Genomic DNA, 21,799 nt, shown 5'->3' with positions numbered 1-21,799 from the left:
AACTTTCCAAAGTGTTGCTTTTAGTGCCTGCCTGATACTCAGACGGGGTGATATTCCTCTCATTTGTCTTTTATTTTTTCTAATCCATATATTTTTTATTTTATTTTTCCCCTTTTCCTTCCTTTACTTTTTATTTTTTTAAATAATAAATTTATTTTTTATTGGTGTTCAATTTGCCAACATACAGAATAATACCCAGTGCTCATCCCATCAAGTGCCCCCCTCATTTTTAATGAAATTTGTGTATATAAGCATGCATGTGTGTATTTTTGTATGTGTGTATGTGTGTGTGTGTGTGTGTGTGTGTGCAGGTGGCATGTGTATACCAGTCACACAGCTAATTCTTCATTCCTGGGAAAATAAAGTTAAATATATATATATATATATATATATATATATATATATATATATATATATACTCAGAGCCATCTTTTTGGGACCAAGGCATGTTTAAGAGTTGGAGGCCCCATCATATGTCACACTGAACACAATAAAATGTGCTCACATCCCACATCAAGTATTTTTTTTTTTTTACTGAATTTGAAACAATTTCCCTTGATTTTATAACTATTTGGCTATGGCTGATAATTTGTAATTGGCCATGATTCCTTAGCCAACACAGTATGTAATCAGGAATTCCTGGGAGGTACAAAAATCTTACCTAGAAATTATTTTCAAAGATGTTAAAATTTTTATGAATACTGAATCTCACAATTAATGAAGTTGAAATAATATTCTATGGTTTGGACAATTAAACATTTATTTCAATTTATTAGTTTCATTTTATATTTAGGGGCCAGTATACACATTTTTTCAGATCCCAGATGCTTTTCTGAATTTTACAAAGCTCCAGGCACTGTGGGCCACCTTGAGGTATGTTCCAGCTAGAGGCAGATAACCAAAGTGAGAAGCATAGGCATGATGGTCTCAAAGCACTCAGGTTGGGGTAAAAATATGTGCCAGCTGGCATAAGAGCACAGGTTCAGGAGTATTTAATTCAGACTCCGAAGGAGGTAAAAGGGAGCTTACTCTGAAATGAGTGACATTTGACCTGAACTTGAAGTCCAATGGAGCTGTCTGGCAGAGACAGCACAAGAGGGCAGGCATTACAGCAGCAGGGAGAGCCCATGCAAAGATACGCAGCAGAGTAGGGCGCATGGAAACAGATGGGGGCTGACTGTCCTCATGTGTGTAGGGGGAGTGCCGTGCAATGGGGACTAGGGCTGAGCATCCCTGCACTGGTAAAGCACATCATGAAGGGCCTTGTGCCCCAATAACTATGCCCTTAATTTTATCCTAAGGGCAGTTGGCGGTGGTGGTGGGGGGGGTGTCACTGAATACTTTGAATCAACAGAGATGGAGATGGAAATATCTGAAAAAGTATTTGGGTGGGAGAAATGAGAGGCTTGGTAATTCTCTGCGTGTGGAGTCTGGTGAGATCTTCCTATTTCCAGCAGAGTTGACTAGATGGTTCACCATCACTACCTCGGGCTGCACAGGGCAGCGGCGAGACCCAGAGACAGTTGGGTTCAATGCCAAGTGCAGGGGCTGTGTGCCGGCTGCTGCCCATGCCATAAGGAGGGTTTCCAAAAGGCAGAAGGAAACCTGAAGTTGGGGACCAGAAATAAGTCTTTAATGTTGATGGGAGCCCAGTTTGGAAGTAGCAAAAGACTTTGTATGCTGATCTCAATTTCTCATTTTCTGGCCTAAATGTGTCACTAATATCCTCTGTCAGGCTCTCTGACCAGACCAACTCTGCACACACTCTGTTGATTCCACACATCCTAAGAGCTCTTGGCCTGCCAGCGGCTCTTTCTTCTTGCCCAGTCATCTGTGAATATACCTAATTCAGAAGGTGAATACATTTAAATGGCTTAAACATAAAAGGCAGGTTGCCAAGCGACTGGGAATCTGGAATAGCCTTGTCAGGCTACGTAAGGAAGAACTGGCAGGTCACCACTATCGGCATTTGGATTGGAACAGCAGCGACGATAACCCTTTTTCTCTTTCTTTCTTATTTCTTCCCTCGCTCCCTCCATCTGCCTCTTACAGGAAACGAGCAGCTCAGCCTTAATTTTAAAATTAATTTCAAAATGTCATAATTCCATTGCATTCCATGTACCCATAACAGTTCATGGTTCTGTATGCAGAGTAACTAGGCAGCAAGGTTATTTGCCTACTCCGGCGTCCCCCCCACCTTCCCTAAACACCGGCAGCCTCCCCACACAACCTGGGCCACACCTTTACTCGATTGCAAAAGTAAAAATTTCCATGGCGCAAAGCACATTACACAACTATTGAAATTTCCTGGCACGGTTGCAGGTTTAAACAGTTCTGCTCCATTGTCAGGTGGTGACATATGTTTTGGGCTTAAGACTCTTAAATTTTCTCCTCCTACCTTATTGGTCCTTATGACTCAGGCCCGTAATTTATTCGTTGTGTGGTTTTTGCTTGGTGGTTTATCTGCTGTCTTAAATAGCTGGAGCTGGAAAGAGTGTGGGGGAAGCCAAGATTCCTGAAAGACACTGTGCTGATGAGGGCAGGCTCTCAAGTTTATTAATTTATAATTTAAAGAGAATTGTGCTATTTGGCTATTTAAAGATGTCCAATCACATGAGAGAGCATGTTTCCCCTGCACAAGGCTTGCTTATCTGTTCCTTCCCTTCTTCATGGGTGTGTGTTAACATCCTGCCCCGGCAGCCCACGGTAACCCCACAGGGGCAGAAACTTTGCTTCTGGAGGAAACTCCGTCTGTCTTTGGAACCTAGAGCCTGCTCCCTCAGGTACTTTGGATTCTTCTCCCGTTCAAATATGTTCAGGCGAATAGTGGGAAAGAACAAAGCAAGAGACCCGTTGTATGTGACCTGGGCGCAGAGTGATTCATTAGAATATTTCAAAGTTTTCTGAGCAAAGCCTATAACTCTTTCATTTCTTTCTTGAAGATTCATAGGTTTCGGTGACTTATATTATTCCTAAACCAAGTAATACAGCTAAATGTAATAGAGCTAGTATAACAAGGTGGGATGTGTCGGCTGAGTCTTCATGGAGCATGAAAGGGTCTCCTTCCCTCTCATGCTGGTTATTTATATTTCTCAAGCATACTGTGATGTATGCTCTGCTGAGATCGTGGCCAGGCCCGGAGTTCTGGCCAGAGATTGCTATGTCTTTTCAAAACCTCCATTTAGAAATAACTGGTTGTGATTTGGCCCCACGCTGAGTGGTCTGTAGGTGACAGAGTCCTCCTGGGACCTCCTGAGCTTGAGGGAGTTAGTTAATGCCCTCCTCTGGGCAGCATTCATTTGACTAGGGAGTTCGGGGGCAGAGGAGCCAGTGCCCAGGATCCCACAGATCCCAGGCAGAATTGCAAACATCCCTAACTCAGATCAGCTGATGCATTGGGGTGGGGTGGGGAGGGGGGGGAGAGTGCAGCAGCATCTGTCTGCAATTTTCCTGATGCGATTACACACTTCTCCCAAGTGACTGTCATTTCTGTGTGTAGTAAATTCCTCAAACCCAATCCAAATACTCTATTATCATACTGTATATATTATGTATCATTATGGCACAGATGTATTATTTTTTATTTCCAGCATATTATAATATAACAAAATCTCCTGAAAAATCTGTACGGTTTGACGCAGATGAGGAAATGCAGATGAATTTTCTCACATTTATTCAGAGTCTAAAATTATTATCTCAGCCTCGATTATACCACTTCCTCTTGGTTATCTGAAAATTGCCCAGGAATAGATTTCTTGATTTTCTCTTCATTTATACCCATTATCCAAACCTACTTTTTTTTAAAATATATATATATATATATATATGAGTTCGGAGACAGAAGGGTACCAAGTAAGACGGCAAGATTGCCCTTTGCAAAGAAATATGAGTTTATAATATATCAAAATTGATTTGTTTCATGAGAAAGGAGGCAATGGAGCAGAATGTTTTGTTTGGGGAGAAAAAGCCTTATTCTTTTATTCATTTCCTCGCTACCTCAACGATATTCCTTTGGAGTTTAATATACTTCTACCATTAGGTATGGTGAAGGGTTTCCGTTGAGAGAGTCAATAGAAGATCTAGGGCTGTCTTATTTAGGTTAGTAGTCATGAGCCACATGAGGCTGTTGAGCAGTTATATGTGATTAGTCCGAATTGATACGTGCTGAAATTGTAAAATACATCCCAGACTTCTGATGACTTAATATCCCAAAATGTAAAATATCCCACTAACCATTTTTGTATTGATTATACACCAAAATGGTGATATTTTGGATCTATTGGATTAAATACAATTTATTATTAAAATTAATTTCATATTTTTATTTTATAAAAATGTAGCTAATATAATACATGGAATTTCACACAGCATTTCTGTGGCTTGTGTTATGTTTCTGTTGGACAGGGAGAACTTTGCTGCTCTGAGTGTGGTCTTTGGACCAGCCATGTTGGCACCCTCCCAGGAGCTTAGTGGAAATGCAAGATCTCAGTCCCCATTCCACAGTTACTGAAACAGAATCTGTTTTTTCACAAGATTTCTGAAGGATTTACAGGCACCATCCAGTTGGAGATACATTGCCCTAGATGAGAGAAGTTTCCAGAAGGCCAAAATTCTTTCACTCTCAATAAATAACGATTTCCCTTGGGAAATTGGGAGTTCTTTGAGGATAGATTCTCAGTCTAGAATCCCTTGGTATACCCAGTGTTTGATACTATGTTTGGGACACAAAGAATACTCAATAAATGTTGAATAAAAGAATGGGTGCATCATCCTGCCTATTACTTCATGGATGGAAACTTTCACAATGGTCACAGGAAGTGAAAGAATCGATGGGTGATCCCTATTGAAGGCTAATAATTTAAAGTAATGTCTTTTTACGGCATCCTTTTGGTATCTGAAACCCAGAGCAAGGTGTCATTGTTAGATGTAAAGAACCCAACTGGCCTCCCTGTCTGGACTTTGGAAACCTCATTCTGACTGTGGTATGGAAAAGTATCTTCACTGGAGCAAAAGTATAAATTAGATCCTGATACTGCCCTACTCAAGGCCTCCATGATTTTCCATCACAAGTAAACAGTCTTTCTGTGTAAGATATGCATAATCTGGCTCTTGTCCAGATCACACACTCTGTTTCAGCCCCGATTAACTGTGTGTCTTGAGCTGGCTGAGTTTCTTCCACCCAAGGGGGTCATACTTAGTCATACTTAGGTGTCCGCTCTTTAGAGAGCCCTTTCTTGATCATCCTTTCTAAAATGATAACTCCATCCCTCCTCTGGATTTTCTATTCTTTCCCCTCTGCTTGATTTATTTTTTTCATAGTACTTATGTGGTGTTATTTTTTGCTTTCCCCACTAGAAGGCAAGCTGCTGACAGCTAGGACTTTGACTCTCACTGGTGTAGTGCCAAGTCCCCATTATAATGCCCAGTGTTTTTTAAGAGCACAATAAAACTTATTGAATGAATGAATGAATTTGGGGGGAAAAAACCCAAATGAATTAATATGTTGTGACATAATTGGGAATGGAGGGGCTAATGACAGGAGCTTATTACAGTGGATTACACCCATCTACTCAGCAAACATCTTCTGAAATGTACACAGCTTTAGAAAGAGAGAAAAAAAAGGTTTGGGAACTAGAAGGAATAGCTCAGGCAACAATGCAGAGCCAAGAGAGGGAAAGGACATACTGTTTTGGGAAATAGCATGAAGCAGAGGGAAGAATACTTGGTTCAGGAGTGATGGGAAACAAGACCAGACAGGCTGACTGAGGCCTGCTGGTGGGGGCTCTCAGTGAGGATCCTGTGAGGAGCGGAGACTCCAGTACAGTTTATGATTGTGGAAGGTGATGCAGTCAGATTTGAAGTTTCTATTTGTTTTTAGCTCACTGGGGTTGCTGTGTGGCTAGAACAGTTGGTGAGGAGGAGGTGCCTGCCTGCCGTGAAGAAGCAGGAGGGATGGATGATGGAGCAAGGACAAATGAGGGAGGGTAGGGCTTGGGAGGTCCTGGGCATGAGTGGGGAACTCGTACTTTAAAGTTTCCCTCCTGCTGAGTGTGGGATTTGGAATTTGTGAAGAAGTTTAAGGAAGTTCAGGAAAAGATTCATGGGCTGCTAATGGCAAGATTGTGACCCTCCAATCAATTTCTATAGGTCATCAAGCGTGAAGAGCCTGTGATCTGCCTTTGCTCCATGGCTTCCTCCTTACTGTTCCAAGATTCCTCAGTGGGGCATACAGGCCATGAGCATCTTCTCTCCCCTCTCTGTCAGCACACACGCCGCTTCTTCTTGGTGAAAACTAAGAAATCTTTTCACAGAAAGAAGTCACAGCTGCTCAAGCTGTGTGTCATTCATTTGGGGGTATGGAGGTCACACCTCAGGCTTTGAGAGGAAGGCAGGGAGCAAAACTGGAAGGGGCAAGATCTTATCCACTTCTTGCCACTGGAGGAATCTGCAGTCTGGTCAATTTCTTATTCTGATGGCAAATGGCCAGGAAGACTGTAGCTCAAGAGTTTGCTAAGGAGGTCACATGAGCAGATAGACCCTGCTCCTCTGGGAAGGATCATGTCCCATTCCCAGGGGCAGCAAGAGAGATCCAGCCCAACTTGGCTGTTCTGAAGCCAGTTATTAGCAGTGATTACCTGCACTCTTTTTTTGCACTGCCTTCTGACTTCTAACCACTTCACCGCTTATTAGTACTTGCATCTGAATACTGGAAGAAGTGAAAAAAGAGATGAAGCTTCACGTAATTTTGCTTCTTGTTAGGAGCTCTATTAAAATAATACAGGAGGATATAATAGAACCAGAGGGGATTGAATCCATTGGCTAAAATGTTTTATTTTTATCTACCATATTTCATTTGCCGGTGATAATCACTGAATTTAGTGCTGCAAAGACCTAAGAAAGCCTTATTTTATAGGTCAGGAACCGAGATTTCAAAAGAGTTTAATTTTCCCAAATCCATTTAATCAGTACAAGACAGAATCCAGTTGCCTGGTTCATAATTTGTGTGATACTTGATTGCTCCTCAGTGTATCATCATGTATTGTCTCAATAGGATTCATTTCAGCCTTCCTCTGAAGTACACACACAGAACAATGCATGGTCAAATGAAAAGAACATTGGATTTTGATTCAGAGCACCCCAGTTTTTTTTTCTTGCTTTCTCTCTTTCCTAGCCTTATAAACAACAAGAGAATAATGCCTCTCCTCCTACTTCACAGATTTACTGTGAGGACCAAAGAAATAATGGAGGTGAAGATACCTTCTCAGCTGCAGGGTTCTCTCCCAATGCCATCCTTGTGTTTCCATATGATCCCACACTTTTAAAAAGCCCCAATTCTTTATTCATCTGTCAGAGATCCAGCTGTTATGATAACATTGAATAGAATTAAAAGGTTCTTTTAGTTCATATTGTTGAGGAAATTCTAAGAAATTAGAAATGTATGAGGAATAAGTGATGCAACCTTTGAAGAAAAGGAAATGCTTCATTATTTGCAGAGGTTAGGATTGTCTACTGCTAATTTCAACATGATCAATGTTTCAAAAAAAAGATTATAATAAGTTTTAAGAACTTGAAAATTCCTATGAAAACATTCTCCCTTCTGTTGGAAACCATGTAAAGAGAATGTGTGTAGCAGAAAACAAAAGCATGCATTCCTGCTTCTGCAAAATGAGGAGACAAACTTCTCAGTACTTGTTAGGGCTGTTAAAGGAGCCAAAGTCTTGCAGAATCCTGGTGGAAGGAACATGGAAAGAAATGGAAAACAGAGTTTAGCATCAGGAGTGTCATGTTCCTGTACTCAGCAGATATACTTTTGAGAACTGAAGATGAGATGAATTCATTTTCAGACAAATGGAGGAACCTCAGAAAGTAAGAGTACGCAATTCTAGCAGACCCATGCTAGAAGCAATACTAACAGGTGATTTTTCAGGCAGAGGGAAAATGAAACAAAGATGCTGGAAGGGGAGAAGCATAATTAAAAAGGGCAAATATACAATTTAATTGATATTAACACCATGTAAGTGTTTTGTGAATTTTAAGATGTATAATGGGATTTAAAGTAGATTATATCATATGATGATAAAGCAGAGGTGCGTATTATAATCCCTAAGGTAACTAATTAAAGAATAAAAGACATGTAAGTATCACATTAGTGGTAAAGAAAAAAGGGACAATGTGAAAAAAACATGCAATCAATTCAAATGAAGACAAGATAGGACAGGAAATAGATCATATAATAGTTAAGGTGAACAGAAAACAAATAATAAAATGACAGTGTTAGTATATCATTAATTTCATCAAGTGTAAATAGACTAAATATTAACAATTAAAATAAAATAATGCTAGATCAAATAAAACACAATATCCAACTACATGGTACTTCCAAGAAATAAACACCTAACTAAAAATTATAGAAAGTTTGAAGGTAAAGGGATGAGAAAAGATACATGTTGTAAAAACTAACCAGAAGACATCCAGTCTATATGAATACAGACAAATGAGAAGCTAAGGCAAAATGCTTTAAGAGAAATAGAGAGATACCTTATAACAATAAAAAAATTCAGTTAGGACAATGAGATGACTCTAAACCTAGTTTCAGCTAATAGAAGAGCTTTAAAACAATTAACAACATTCTAAGGAGAAACGGATAAATCTGAAATCAATCTTTAGAAACTTGTGACATACCTGTTTAGTAACTCATAGTATAAGGACACATAATACCAAGCAAGAATATAGAAAATATGAATAACATGACTAACAAATCTGATATAATTGGTGTATATGGAACATAGCACCCAACAACATTCTTTTAAACACCTGGGTGATGTTTTTAAAATTTTATCACATGCTAAGCTAATGATCTAAATATCATTTCAGGTTCTTTTTAAAAGAACAAAAATATGAAAGGCAAAGAAAGTGGAAGGAAGGATAAATAAAAATTATAAGCAGAAATTAATGAAAGAGAAATGATTTTACATTTTTGGAAAAAATTAAAATGTTATACCCTTTTTGAGAATTATTAAGGAAAAAAATCTCTCTGTATCAGAAATAAAAATAAGAGACCATTATACATAACTGATAAATTATGGAACACTACATCTGAAACTAATATAATTGCTAATTGAATTTTTTTAAAGAGATCATTACTAGATATTCTTAGATATAATGAGGGATTTATACCAATAAATTTGAAAGTATAGTTTTCAATGCAAAATTACAGAAAAGTATAGCTACCAAATGGACATAAGAGGGAATAGAAAGTCTCAACAGTTGGGTTTTTATTACACAATTTGAATATGTTTTAAAATAATTTGAGGGCGCCTAGGTGACTCAATCTTTGAGCATCGGACTCTTGATTTCAGCTCAGGCCATGATCTCAAGGTCCTGGGATTGAGCCCCACCCTGGGCTCTGTGCTGAACAGAGAGTCTGCTTCTTTCCCTCTCCCTCTACCCCTCCTCACCACTCACATGCACACACTCTCTTTCTAAAATAAATAAGTCTTTAAAAATAAAATAAAATAATTTGGATTTGTTACTATATAAATTAGATTGTTATTCAAGTCTTCTGAGAAGGAAAATTCTAGGTTCAGATAGCATCTCCAGGAAATTTTACCATAAATTTAAGGAAGAAATATTTCCAAGTTTCAAAAATCTTACACAGAAAAGAAAAAGAGATAATGGTTTCTGACTCATTCTAACCTTGATAACTAAGCCTGACCATGACATTATAAGAAAAAAATTCCTTACAGGTCCATCTGTCCCATGGGACATAGATACAAAAATTCTAAAGAAATACTGAAGGGACACTGGGTGGCTCAGTGGTTAAGGTCTGCCTTCAGCCCAGAGCATGATCCTGGAGTCCCGGGATCGAGTCCCACATCGGTCTCCCTGCATGGAGCCTGCTTCTCCCTCTGCCATTCTCTCTCTCTCATGAATAAATAAAACTTTTTAAAAAGAGAAATAGTGAAAGGGAATAAAAGGGAAAGGAGAAAAATGAGTGGTAAATATCAGAAAGGGAGACAGAACATGAGAGACTCCTAACTCTGGGAAACAAACTAGGGGGTGGTGGAAGGGGAGGTGGGCAGGGGGTGGGGGTGACTGGGTGACAGGGACTGAGTGGGGGGTACTTGATGGGATGAGCACTGGGTGTTATTTTATATGTTGGCAAATTGAACACCAATAAAAAATAAATTTATAAAAAAATAAATAAAAAAGAAATAACTGAATCCAGAATTATATTAAAGGATAATATAATCAAATTGATTATATTTTGAGAATGTCAGGTTGAAAATACCACCCAGTTGAAAAAAAAATGCCTTCAGGTTTGGAGAGGAAAAATAAAATTGTTGTTTTTTTTTCAGAGGATAAGATTGAATATGTAGAAAATGCTAAAGGATATTATGGTAGGGAAAATGTGATTCTCAACCTTTACATCATATCATAATCCAAAATTAACTTGAAACACCTTATGTAAACATATCTGAATGTTAAACTTAGACTAACTCTTGCAGAAGAAAATTATTGTCACAATGAGTCAGGCAAAGATTTTTTAGTAAATCACAAAATATCCAAATTACAAAAGAAAAAAGTGCATACATTTGGTTTTACTAAATAAGAAACTTGTACTTCAAAATACATGGTCCAGAAAATGAAAAGGTAATCCAAATACTTGAAGAAGAATATACTGAACGTGCATCTGCCAGAGGATAACATTTAGAAGATAACAAGAACCCTTCACACTCAATAATAAGACAATCTGATTTTAAAATGGGCAAAAGATTCAACCAAGTACTTCACTTAAGAAGGTATGGAAGTAGTTAAAAAACAACGCACAGTCCTCAACATCATTAGTCTTCAGGGAAATGCATATTGAAACAACAATTAGGCACTACATCCCCATTAAAAATTAATGGCTAAAATTAAAAAGCCTGACAATGTTAAGGGTTGATCAGGCAGAATGGTATAGACTCTGGGAAACAGTTTGGCAGCCCCTTGTAATAACCTACTATAATATTAACCTTATCATAATATGCACAAATTCTATAGGTAGGTATTCACTCCAAAGAAGAGCATGTATGCAAATTATTAAAATAGCTTTATTCATAGTAGACTTATTAAACTAGAAATAGCTCAAATGCTTAAACCAATGTTTGATTGAATTGAGTTGATAAAACAATGGCGGCATATCCATTGCTTTGTGGCACACTGGAATATAAATCCATGGCCAAAAGGAACAGATTATTGATACATACATACAACAATGTGGATGACTCCCAAAAGCATTATGCTAAGCAAAAGAAGGCAGACAGGAAAGTTGTATGCTGTATGAATCAATTCTTATGAAATTCCAGAGCAGACAACACTACTGAGATGAAAAGCAGATCACTGGTTACCATAGGCTAGGGATGGGTAAGGGAGTTGTCTGCAAAACAGAATGAGGGGGATTTTTGTGATGGTAATAATGCTCTATATTATGATCACAGTGGTTTTACAGTACTGAATACATTTGTCAAAATTCACTGAATTGTAAAATTAAAATTGGTGAAATTTATTGAATGTAAATTATGCTATAAATAAAGCTAATTAAAAAAGTGATGGAACACACAGTGCAGAAAATGTACATAGTATATTACCTTTGGTGGGAAACAGTATATTTTAAAATGTGTAAAGATTTTTCACCACACCTGTTTTCAGATTTTCTCTTTTTTTCAGAATCTACTTTCATTGACAATTTATCCCATGTCTGTTTCCTCGCCTCCTTCCTTACCCATCAATCAAGTTATTTTTTTTTTTTAAGATTTTATTTGTTTATTTGAGACAGAAAGAGTGTGAGTGAGCAGGAGTGGGGGTGTGGGGGGGAGGAGCAGGCCCCTCCTGCCCCATCTGAGCGCAGCCCGTCCCCCACCCCTGACGTGGGGCTTGGGGCTCGGGGCTCCATCCCAGGACCCTGAAATCAGGATCTGAGCTGAAGTCAGATACTTAACCAACTGAGCCACCTAGAGACCCCAATCAAGTTGTTTTTATCTACATTCTTCCAGAGTAAAGGGCAAGGTAACCTTCCTGGACTTTGGAAATCAGACTGCTCTTTTGGCCATTTCTCCCACCTCTTAAGCCCAGTATCTGAGTCTTCAGCTCCAGTGAGAATTGCTCTCTGATCACACCCCTGCATAAGGATTTTCCATGGGACTTTCACAACTTGCAAGATGGTTTTCAATCTCCTTAACAATGGTTCTAAAGGTCTACAGATATAGGTGCAAACCACATTATGGCTTCACTCCATTTTACCTTCCGTGTAACTTAGAGCTTCAGCCACATCAAAGCACTTTACTCTTCTTCAGGTGTTATGTGCTCTATGACCTCATTATTTTGCAAAGTGCTTTTACTTACCCTTTTACTGTCATCTCCTTCCTTTCTTTTCTTCATCTGGTGAACTCTCACTAGACAAACCAGATCCAATGTTACCTCTTCTGTGAAAATCCATTTCTTTCCTCTTTCTCCTCTGTGGTTTACTATTTGAAAATATTTTGCCTTTGGGAGAGTTGGCATATGATCATTATATTCTGAAGAGGAGAACATTCTAGATAGGGATATAGTGGATGTAAAAATTGCCAAGCTGACCTCCACCCAGAGATGTGTCCTATGTATAGATAGATACTTTAAATGAATGTTACAACTACACACAAATGGGATCCACTGTAATGCAGCTCTCTTGCCTGTGTTTTGTCACCCATCGTTGTGTCACAGATATCTTCTAGTGTCAACAGAAAGATCTAGGTGCCATTTTAGTGCTTGCAAAGTATTCTGTTTATGAATCCTTTTCTTAACTAGTTTCTATGGGTGCACATTTAAGTCATTTCCAGTCGATCTCATCATTATAAATAATGCTGTAATGAGCATTCCACTATGCTTTGAAAATGTCTTGACAAATGACCCTGATCACACTGGATCATAATTATCTGTGTGCCTGTCTTTCCCACTAGACTATTATTAGTTCCCTGAAGGCAAAAACCACTATTTCTCTTAGAATCTCCAGAACCTTGCAGAGTGCCAGTAGGAGTTTAATAAATGTTGTTGAAAGAAAAAAAAAAAAAGAATAACTGGATGGCTGTTTATATAGTTGGGTACACACGAGTATCATCACACATGTCTTCAGTTCTTACTTAGTTTTTCGTTGGCTGTGAGCCTGATATCTCTTAGGCATTATATAATCCCCTACTTGTTTCTAACTTCTTTTTACAGATGTTATTACCACTGACATAAATTCAATACTGAGCTTTAAGAATCAGCATATTGCCAAACCATGACTCCCCTATAGAGTTTGGTGACCTCCGGAATAGATTTTATAAATTACAGAGAAAAAAAGTACAGATACCTGATACTCTTTGCCCTACCCTAAGCAGAAATGAGTTTTTAAAACTGAAATTGTCAATAGCAAGAAAAAAACACATGGTATGTGTGTCACATACTATTTACAGCTGTTGTCTATTATGGGTTCTCTGGAGCACCATTTGCTGCTGCAACTGAATGGTCTCATAAGTTTAACTCACCAATACAACTGTAAAATTGTCTTAAATCACAGAGGGAACAGAGAAAAATCAACTAGAAATGGCTAACATGCTGCTTATGTCTTCATGGGAACCCACAGTTTTCCCGGTTTGCTTCATCAGGATGTTTAGAACAGCCTGTTAGGTCTTGTGGTGTATTACAATTTAGCAGATTATCAACCTGACCCTCAAGAAAAGGAACATTGTGCACATCTCTTTGCAAGGCTGCATTTGCTTTATTGATTAACGCACTGAATTGCACTGGGTAGCAGGCAATGGGAGCCAACGGGCCCAGACAATGAGGGTGTTCAGTTGGTATTGGAAATTTACAAGAGCTTAAGCTATTTTTTATTTCTTCTTGCTGGGCTGGGAGTACTTACTATTGTTGTTCCATATGCTGTAAACGCACTTAGTTCAAAGATCACAAAGAGAGTGGTATGGAATTATAGAACTGAAAATAGTCTGCTGATTGGGTATGAATTCATCAAGCCTCTTTCTCCGCAAGCTTTTTATTGGAGTGCCAATACAACTTGCTTTGGAAAGAGTGAGATGTGATTGTGAGCAAATGATAGAGTGGGCAAGTTGGCCTTCAGTTAGGTTCAGCTCTGCTCAGCTAGCTGACTGAATATCACTTTTCCTCCTCAATATGCCTATTTAGTAAGTTCCAGTTAGCAAATCATTAGTCTTACACTGCAGGACACCCAATCCAGTACTCAGTTTCATCAGAAACTTCCATAACTCATTTTATAGAAAATGGTGGGACTGGAATGTGAACTCTGGAAATATGGCTTCAAAAGTTGTTCTTTATTCAATAGGCCATATTATCTCTGATTCAGCAAATGTATGATCTACAATAATGTCAAAATGATTTTATAAAGCACAGACTTTGGAATGCCTTTCTTCCACTGAAAAATCATCATGGATTCTCTACCTTTTTTAAAAAAACTTTTATTTATTTTATTTGAGAGAGAGAACACTCTTGAGAGCACATGTGTGAATTGAGGGAGGGGCACAGGAAGAGGGAGAGAATCTCAAGTAAACTCTGTGCTGAGAGCATATCCTTTCTCCTCCAGAATTGGGTCTGGTACTCAGAAAGAAAGGGAGAAGGTCTAGTGGGCAGACAGCCAGCAGTTTGTGCCATATGTGTATGTATAGTATATGCATACATATATATTATGTATGTGATGTCATAAGCAAACATTTATGCTTTTATTGGTAACCAATGATTCTTTAATAGGCCCCATCACAGCATATCAGTGAGACACTGACTCCATGATTGAGAACTTCTGATCTATGGAATAAAGTCCAAAACCCTAAACAAAATATATTAGGAAGAATTTACTAGTTTGACACCAGCCTTCTCTTCTAAATCCACATTCCATAATCCTCAGTCCTTTGTTTCAGCCTTGTGGCTTCCTTTGGTCTTCAAAGTTCCAATTTTTACTCCTCTGTCATAGAAGATGCTTTTTCACCTTCTCCCCTGTAGAATTCTATTCATTCTGCCAGACTCAGATCCAATAGCATCACAGCTCTGGAAACATCCTTACCTCTCTCAGATCTGTCTTTGGCACTTTATATACACTTCCATTAACTCCCTTGTCATTATTTGCTTGTGCATTTGTCACTACCAGCAAAGGCTATGGCCTCTTACAGAACAAGGACTATAATTTATTTGACTTTTTATATCCTATGGCTCCTGCAGGTCCTGGAATATGCTCAAGGCACCTGTTTAGGGAAAACCAACCAAATATTATCTCCAATATATAAATGAGCTACGAGGGGCTGACATGACATTTCTCTCACCATAATAAAAATGTACCCATCTCTGCTCCTTGAATTGAGATCTTGGTGGTTGCCAACAGACAGCGGGGTTTTTTTTTTTTTTTTTGTCTTAGTGGATGATAATAGTAATACAATTCACCATTACCTGTTCTTTAGCTCTGTTACTAAGAGTTATTCAATTGTATATTTCTTTGCACAGTTTGTTTCCTCAAAAAGTCTACTGTTTAAGGGAAGAAAAGCCATATTTAACTCATAGTGATTTGAATGAGATGGAAAGAAAGGACTAGTTTAGCTTTTAGGCTGCTTGGTGGCTGGGGTATTTATACTTGGCAAATGTTTAGTTCTTGTCATTCAGGTGGGTTTAGAAGCCATAAGGAATTGGGTGAGGATACAAAAGGAAAAGAGAGTCAGATAACACATACACACACACACACACACACATATAATTGGACATGAGGTTAGAGGACATGTGGTGAACTTCTGATATGATGCCCCATCTTCCTCCCTCCTTCCCCAAATGTACAGAGGAGAGACACCATTAATCAATCCAAACACACTTTTCACCTGAGCCAAGATGTGGTCTTAGAATACATCTCAACATTACGATGGTCCAGATGTTTTCTATCAACAAAGGAAGGAAGACAAGCCCATCTTTCTGTCATCAATGCATTCTCCATAAGGTCTCTTCAGATCGATATTCTCCCTGTGATTGGGCAGAGTGTTCTCCTGATTCTTTTTGCAAGACTGAGATTCCAGGTGCTTCACTCTGGTCAAATCTTTCTTAGTGTTTGAGTTAAGTGTCCTACAGACATAAAGTTCTCAGCCCAAGTTCTGCCCTTGAATCCCATTTCTGATGAGGAATGAGAGGGACCATCCTACCTACAGACATCACAATAAAGATGGGAGAAACTAAAAAGTAGTGAATGGCAAGCCATATACCAAGTGCCTTATTTATATCTTTCTATTTTTATAAAATCCACACAAGATAAGTATCATTGTCCCCATTTTACAGATGAGAAATTAGCCTTGCAGAAATTAAATTATTCACCTAAGATCTTACAACTGATAAGTAGGAAGATAAGGTTCTGTTTCAGATTTATGGCACACAGCATCATGCCATCAGATTCTGGAAAGTTAATTGTTCCATTGGTGGTCTTGATAAAATCTACTTCTTGGCTTCTTTTCATGCTGCTAAATACTTATGCTTTTGGTAACAGTCTTGAGATTTCCTTTTATACTTTCTTGAGTCTTGCAGACTATGGAGGCATATGGAAGAATGGATAAGTGTAGATCAGGTGTGTAAAGGAAACAATCAACCTATTTTGGACTTTATGCCAGTCAGGTATAAGTCTGACTCCTGGAAGATTATCTTGTTGGAAATGGAAAGTGTATTTAGGTTTAATTTCTTGTGTTCTTTTTTCGGCAGGTCAGCGTCCATACCAAGTGATCACTGCTCGAGTGCACCCAGGAGAGAGCAACTCTAGCTGGGTGATGAAGGGGGCCTTGGAGTTCCTGGTCAGCAGTGACCCTGTGGCTAGGCTCCTAAGGGAAAACTTCATTTTCAAGATCATCCCCATGCTCAATCCAGACGGTGTCATCAATGGCAAGTATGTCAGGCACCCAGCTCCATTGGGTCCTCATTTACATCACCATTGTAACACTTTTTGTTGCTCAGTGGGTATGGTTGGAGAGGCTTTGGTTCTCCAGGAGGAGTAAATTCTCTTGGGCTTCTGTTAATTGGTACAATAACAACATACTCTACATACACATGATGTTATGTCAGTTTTTTTTATTTTGTTTTGTTTTGAATAGAAAGGCATAAACTCATAGGCAATTAATTCCAGAAGGATCCTTAGAAATAATCTGGTGTAACAGTCTTTTTTTTGTTTTTTTAAAGGGGAAAATTAGTGTCTATGATAATCAAGTGATTTGCCTAGGTCACATGGTAGGTGAGTGGCAAAGTCAGAACTCAAATTCTGATATCTCTGCAGTGAAGATCAGTACTTTTATTTAGTTACTAATACTTACTGCAGAGAAATATTTATTCTGAGTTGTATTTTACTGAGGTCTACAATATACAGCTCCAATCAGGGTATCATCTCATCTGAATGGGATGGCTGGCATTGTTGAAAATGGCTGTGAAATGGCTGGAGCATCATAGTTGGATGAAGGAGAGATGGGACGGGTTGTGCCTCTCCTCACTGGGTTCCTGCATGTTTTCAGAACACATAATGGGAACAAGGAAGTCCAGTGTCTGATGACATTTGTTGGAAGGAATCAGCATTTTTAGACTTTGTGAACTGAAGCCTAGATACCAGAGCAGGTCCCCAAGGTGACATGGCTGGTGGATGGAGGTGGTAGATTAATGATTACAAATTCTCAAGCCTTGTGGAAAGAAACTAAAGGCTCTCCCTGTGGTCATCGAGGATTCTTCTCACTATAGGCGTGGGCATTTGGTATCCTATGGGAAAAATAGAACAGAAGATAAATTTAAAAATTGAAAGAAAAATAATTTCAGAGGCTATAAATGGAAAAGAACTTACAATTTAAAATGTTGGTATTAAAGAAACAAAGCTACAAGTTAGAAAACTGAGAAAATAGAGCAATATCAAAAGGTAAAATGAGATAAAAATGAGAATTATTAAAAAACATTAAAAAAAGAAAACAAAAGTGTCAAAGAGATAAAATTTAAAATGTCTTCAACTAAATAAGAGACTGTTTTAAGAAAGATAAAATAGCAATTAATTTCTTTAAGAAAAAAATGAAAAACATGTTAAACAGCTGAGAATAGACTAGCTTCAAAGGATAAGCACAAAAAGGAATTTTGATAAGTTAAAAAAGTTAGAAATATAAAGACGATAAAATATAAAAAGAGGATCAGAATACATTCCAAATGATAAAATATATTAAACTATGCCAAAATGCAAGTCAAAGTTATAAACTTTAAAAATAAAGTTTCAATAAATACCAAAAAAAAAAAAAAAAAAAAAAGGCAAACAAGTAAGGAATTCATGTGTTCCTAGCAAGTTTCCTGGTTTTGTAGCTCCCAGATACCCTTGTTTTTGGTAGAGATTTTTGATGGGCAGAGAGCAGGACCCTTCATCTTTGCCTGTGGTGACTGGTTGGTCTTCAAGCATGTGCAAGGAATAGGAGGCCAAGTCTCTCAGTTGGAAGCATTAATTAGGCCTCTGGCAGCAATTAGCCTTCTTAGATCCCAATCTGGACAAAGCTCTAGAGCAGTGTTGCCTCCCGGGCCAGCAGAACTCAACGGGCTCCTGCCATGTGCTATATTGGCTTGTGAGAATAGGTCTAGGACATTAATGAGTGACTCCTCCCTACCTGAGGCTCCCAGGATTTCACTAGCAAGATCAGCCTAAATGGATGGAAAACAGCTCTGCAAGCCATCTTGAGGGACATGATCCTGTTTCAGCATGTTCTAATCCAAGTTGGCTCTTTTCTGAAGTTTCTCTTGCCATTGAATTGTCGAGGGACTGGTTGAGAATGGAAAGAGTACTAGGTTTAGAGTTATAACTCTAGTTTGGAATCTGGCTCTTCCCCTGACCTACTCAGTTTTCCCTTCTGTTGGAAGAGTAAGGGAATATGCTCCCTATTGACCTGTCTGGGAAAATGTCTCCTAAGTCCAAGGCAATATTCAAGCTCTGAGATAAGTATTGTAGTTTCTTCCATGACAGCTGCTCACACCTCCAAATCAGGGGCTTGATCCAGGTCTTTGGTTGAAAGGTTAATGTGGTCTCAGTCACGGAGCATCCTCCTGGCCTGGACACAGTCATTTTCAGCTCACAGCTGGTTGTTTTGGACTCCCTAATGGCAGGCCAGCTTCTTGTCAGTGACACTGCCATTCATCATCATTACTATTATTTATTATGACTCAAATTACTCCTTTTTTTATATAGCATCTTTCATCATGGAGCTCAAGGCACATCATAGGTCACTTGGATCAGTCAAACAATATTGGCTGAAAGAGACCTGGAAACCATAGTGTTATTTTGCTGATAGGAATTCCACAGGTTGTAGCACATCGTTTTCAAAAGACTCCAGACTACAACAGATGCATAGCAACTCACAGTAAAAGCCCCTAAAAGTCTCAGCTCATGAACCCTTCATAGAACCTACCAGACATATAGTTCATCTAACTTCTGCTTGAACTTTTCCTGTGATTGACATTCCATTTCACGGCATTACCATTCTGTTGTGCATAACTAGGTGGATTTGTGTTTTTCTGTGCTTTGATTTTTGTCCTGTGAACGTCAAACATTTTATGCAATCTTACCTTGGGATACCCCAGGGATAAAATTGAATTCCCATTTTACATGCCTTAACTTCCCCATCTGAAGTCCTCTCTGAGTTTAATGTAGTTCCCCTAAACATTGCTTATGTGATATTGTTTCGGATGTCCTGATCTTCATCGATTTTCTCTGGGCACATTTTTACTAAAAGATTTCTTAAAGGTATGACATACTCTCTGTGTGGTCTGAACCACAAAGAAGCAGTCTTTGCATAAAGACTGGAGAGTGTAAACCTGACTTTGGCACTTAACTTACTAGACTGTACTTTCAGAAATAATCATGGGCCCCTGTGGAGTTTGCAAGAATGTGTAAAAGTAGAGTAGTTTCCTTTTGTGGTGATGGTAATGGAGCCTCTGAGGATGGCTGAGAGGTTTTGATAATGATGGTCAGAGAAAAAGCCAGGATTTTCTATATAATGGGTCTTGCCAAGCCAAAGACCTCTTAGCAACACAGGTCTGTAACAGGAAAACAAACTACAAAGATGATTTCCAAAAGAAACAGTCTACCATCTTGCCAGCCTGGTTATTTATATAGAATTGGGCTGAGTTCTAAGGAATCCAGGAGGCTCATTGACTCATCACTCTTTGCTACCTGGGGTAAAGACCAGGGGTCAACAAGTTGGGTCAGGGCAGAAGTGACAATGGTGAGTTGTTCAGAGTGTGAAGTGGGGAGAAGCAGGTAATCGCAGAACATGCAAAATGTTGGCATGGTGTGTAAGTGAGGGGGATGAAGAGATCTAGCATGGTTTCCAATTTTTGGACTTTTGTTGTTGGGTAGAATGTAGTGACAAAATAATTTTTATGAAGTCAACACACAGCCCAACATCTTATTCACAGGAGAATCAGAGTATATTGATTCTTAGTATATATACAACTCTACAAACTTGATTTTCTTTTTCCAAGGCCATTGTGGAACAGAAATAAACAACAATAAAGAGCAGAGGGCATACTATAAGTAAACACACAAAGGTATTAAGAAGTAATAGCTGAATGCTCTAGGGGAAACAAATGAAACTATAAAAATCAGATAAAAAATCTTGACAATTTAAAGTATCTGGAACCATTTAAAGTTAGTGCCAATATTCCTTTACTCCACTGTGGGTTGTAAAGGCTTTATTTTACAACAATAAGAGAACTCACAGATTTTATATATAAAAAAATCATTCTGCACCTTTTATGGGCTAAGAAAGAACCTTTTTTAAATACAGATTTTCTTATGTAATTATAACTATGGCCCCCTAAATGCAGGTCTTCTATTTAATTTCTAGATGTAAAAACTTGAATATGCAGGGGTGAAATCTTGGGTCCAGTTTAAGAAGCTGGTATTACAGAGAGGCAGGACCAAGACTTCTGTCTGTGCTATTCCACTTTTCTCTAGGGATTTAAGGGCATTAGAATAAAAGTTAAAAATGTTCTAGTTAGGAGGATTCATGTATGTATTTAGTCCTGGTCCTTCAAATGTTAAGGAAACTGAAACCAAAGAGGCAAAAATGAGTTATTCCGGATCAGAAAGTTAGATAAAGGCAGAAATGGCATGAGAAATGGTCTAGATAATTGAAACACATGCACATAAACAAACCTGTGCCCAAAGTTATATGGCTTGTTTGTGACAGAGCTGGGATTTGAACCCACTCTGTCTATCTCCAAAGCCCATGCTCATTTTGGTCTACCAGCCCTTCCCAAACTTGGATGGGGATGTGAATAGAGCCTCAGCCCACTGACTGCAATCATCAGGTGGTCTCTGAAATTAATCTTGTTGGCTTGGATCTTCATACCTAGTGTGCCTGGGACAAACCAAGACACAGCCTCACAGCCTTCTGTGATTGGGGCTCAGGATGAACGGATTGATTCACCCTCAGTCTTCCTTCGAGGGATCCAAATTTCCAGCTTGGCTTTGGCCTTGACACTGACTTGTCCTGCCAACCTTCTCCATTGGAGAATATGTCCTTTCTTGTCACTGCCAGCTTTTGGCTATCGGCAACATCCAGTTAATTTTCAATATTTTTTTGTCATGGAGCTTCCATTCCCTTGCCCATTCAGTAGCAGGCTATTCAGGATCACAGAGGGCTGATGATTATCCTCATTGGGCTGATTTCAGGTTCGGCAGGGCCATGTCTCTTTCTGTTTTGATATGCTCAGAGCTTCCCTCTGATATGACTGCAACTCTAAC

General features: G+C 38.7%; 1 protein-coding gene across 1 annotated transcript in view; it reads left to right on the top strand.

The window, feature by feature from the left end:
• The window catches only part of AGBL1 (AGBL carboxypeptidase 1), a 733,865-nt gene that overhangs the window by 266,924 nt on the left and 445,142 nt on the right, over window positions 1-21,799 (top strand). Inside the window, exon 18 of the mRNA XM_055325935.1 lies at window positions 16,750-16,930. Within this exon, the coding sequence (XP_055181910.1) occupies window positions 16,750-16,930 (181 nt within the window). The remainder of the gene's footprint in view (window positions 1-16,749; window positions 16,931-21,799) is intronic.

Source organism: Nyctereutes procyonoides, unplaced genomic scaffold (genome assembly GCF_905146905.1).
Source record: "Nyctereutes procyonoides isolate TBG_1078 unplaced genomic scaffold, NYPRO_anot_genome, whole genome shotgun sequence".
In the NCBI taxonomy this organism is placed as follows: domain Eukaryota; kingdom Metazoa; phylum Chordata; class Mammalia; order Carnivora; family Canidae; genus Nyctereutes; species Nyctereutes procyonoides.
The sequence above is the reverse complement of the archived record's forward strand: the minus strand, read 5'-3'. Positions and strand labels throughout refer to the sequence as shown.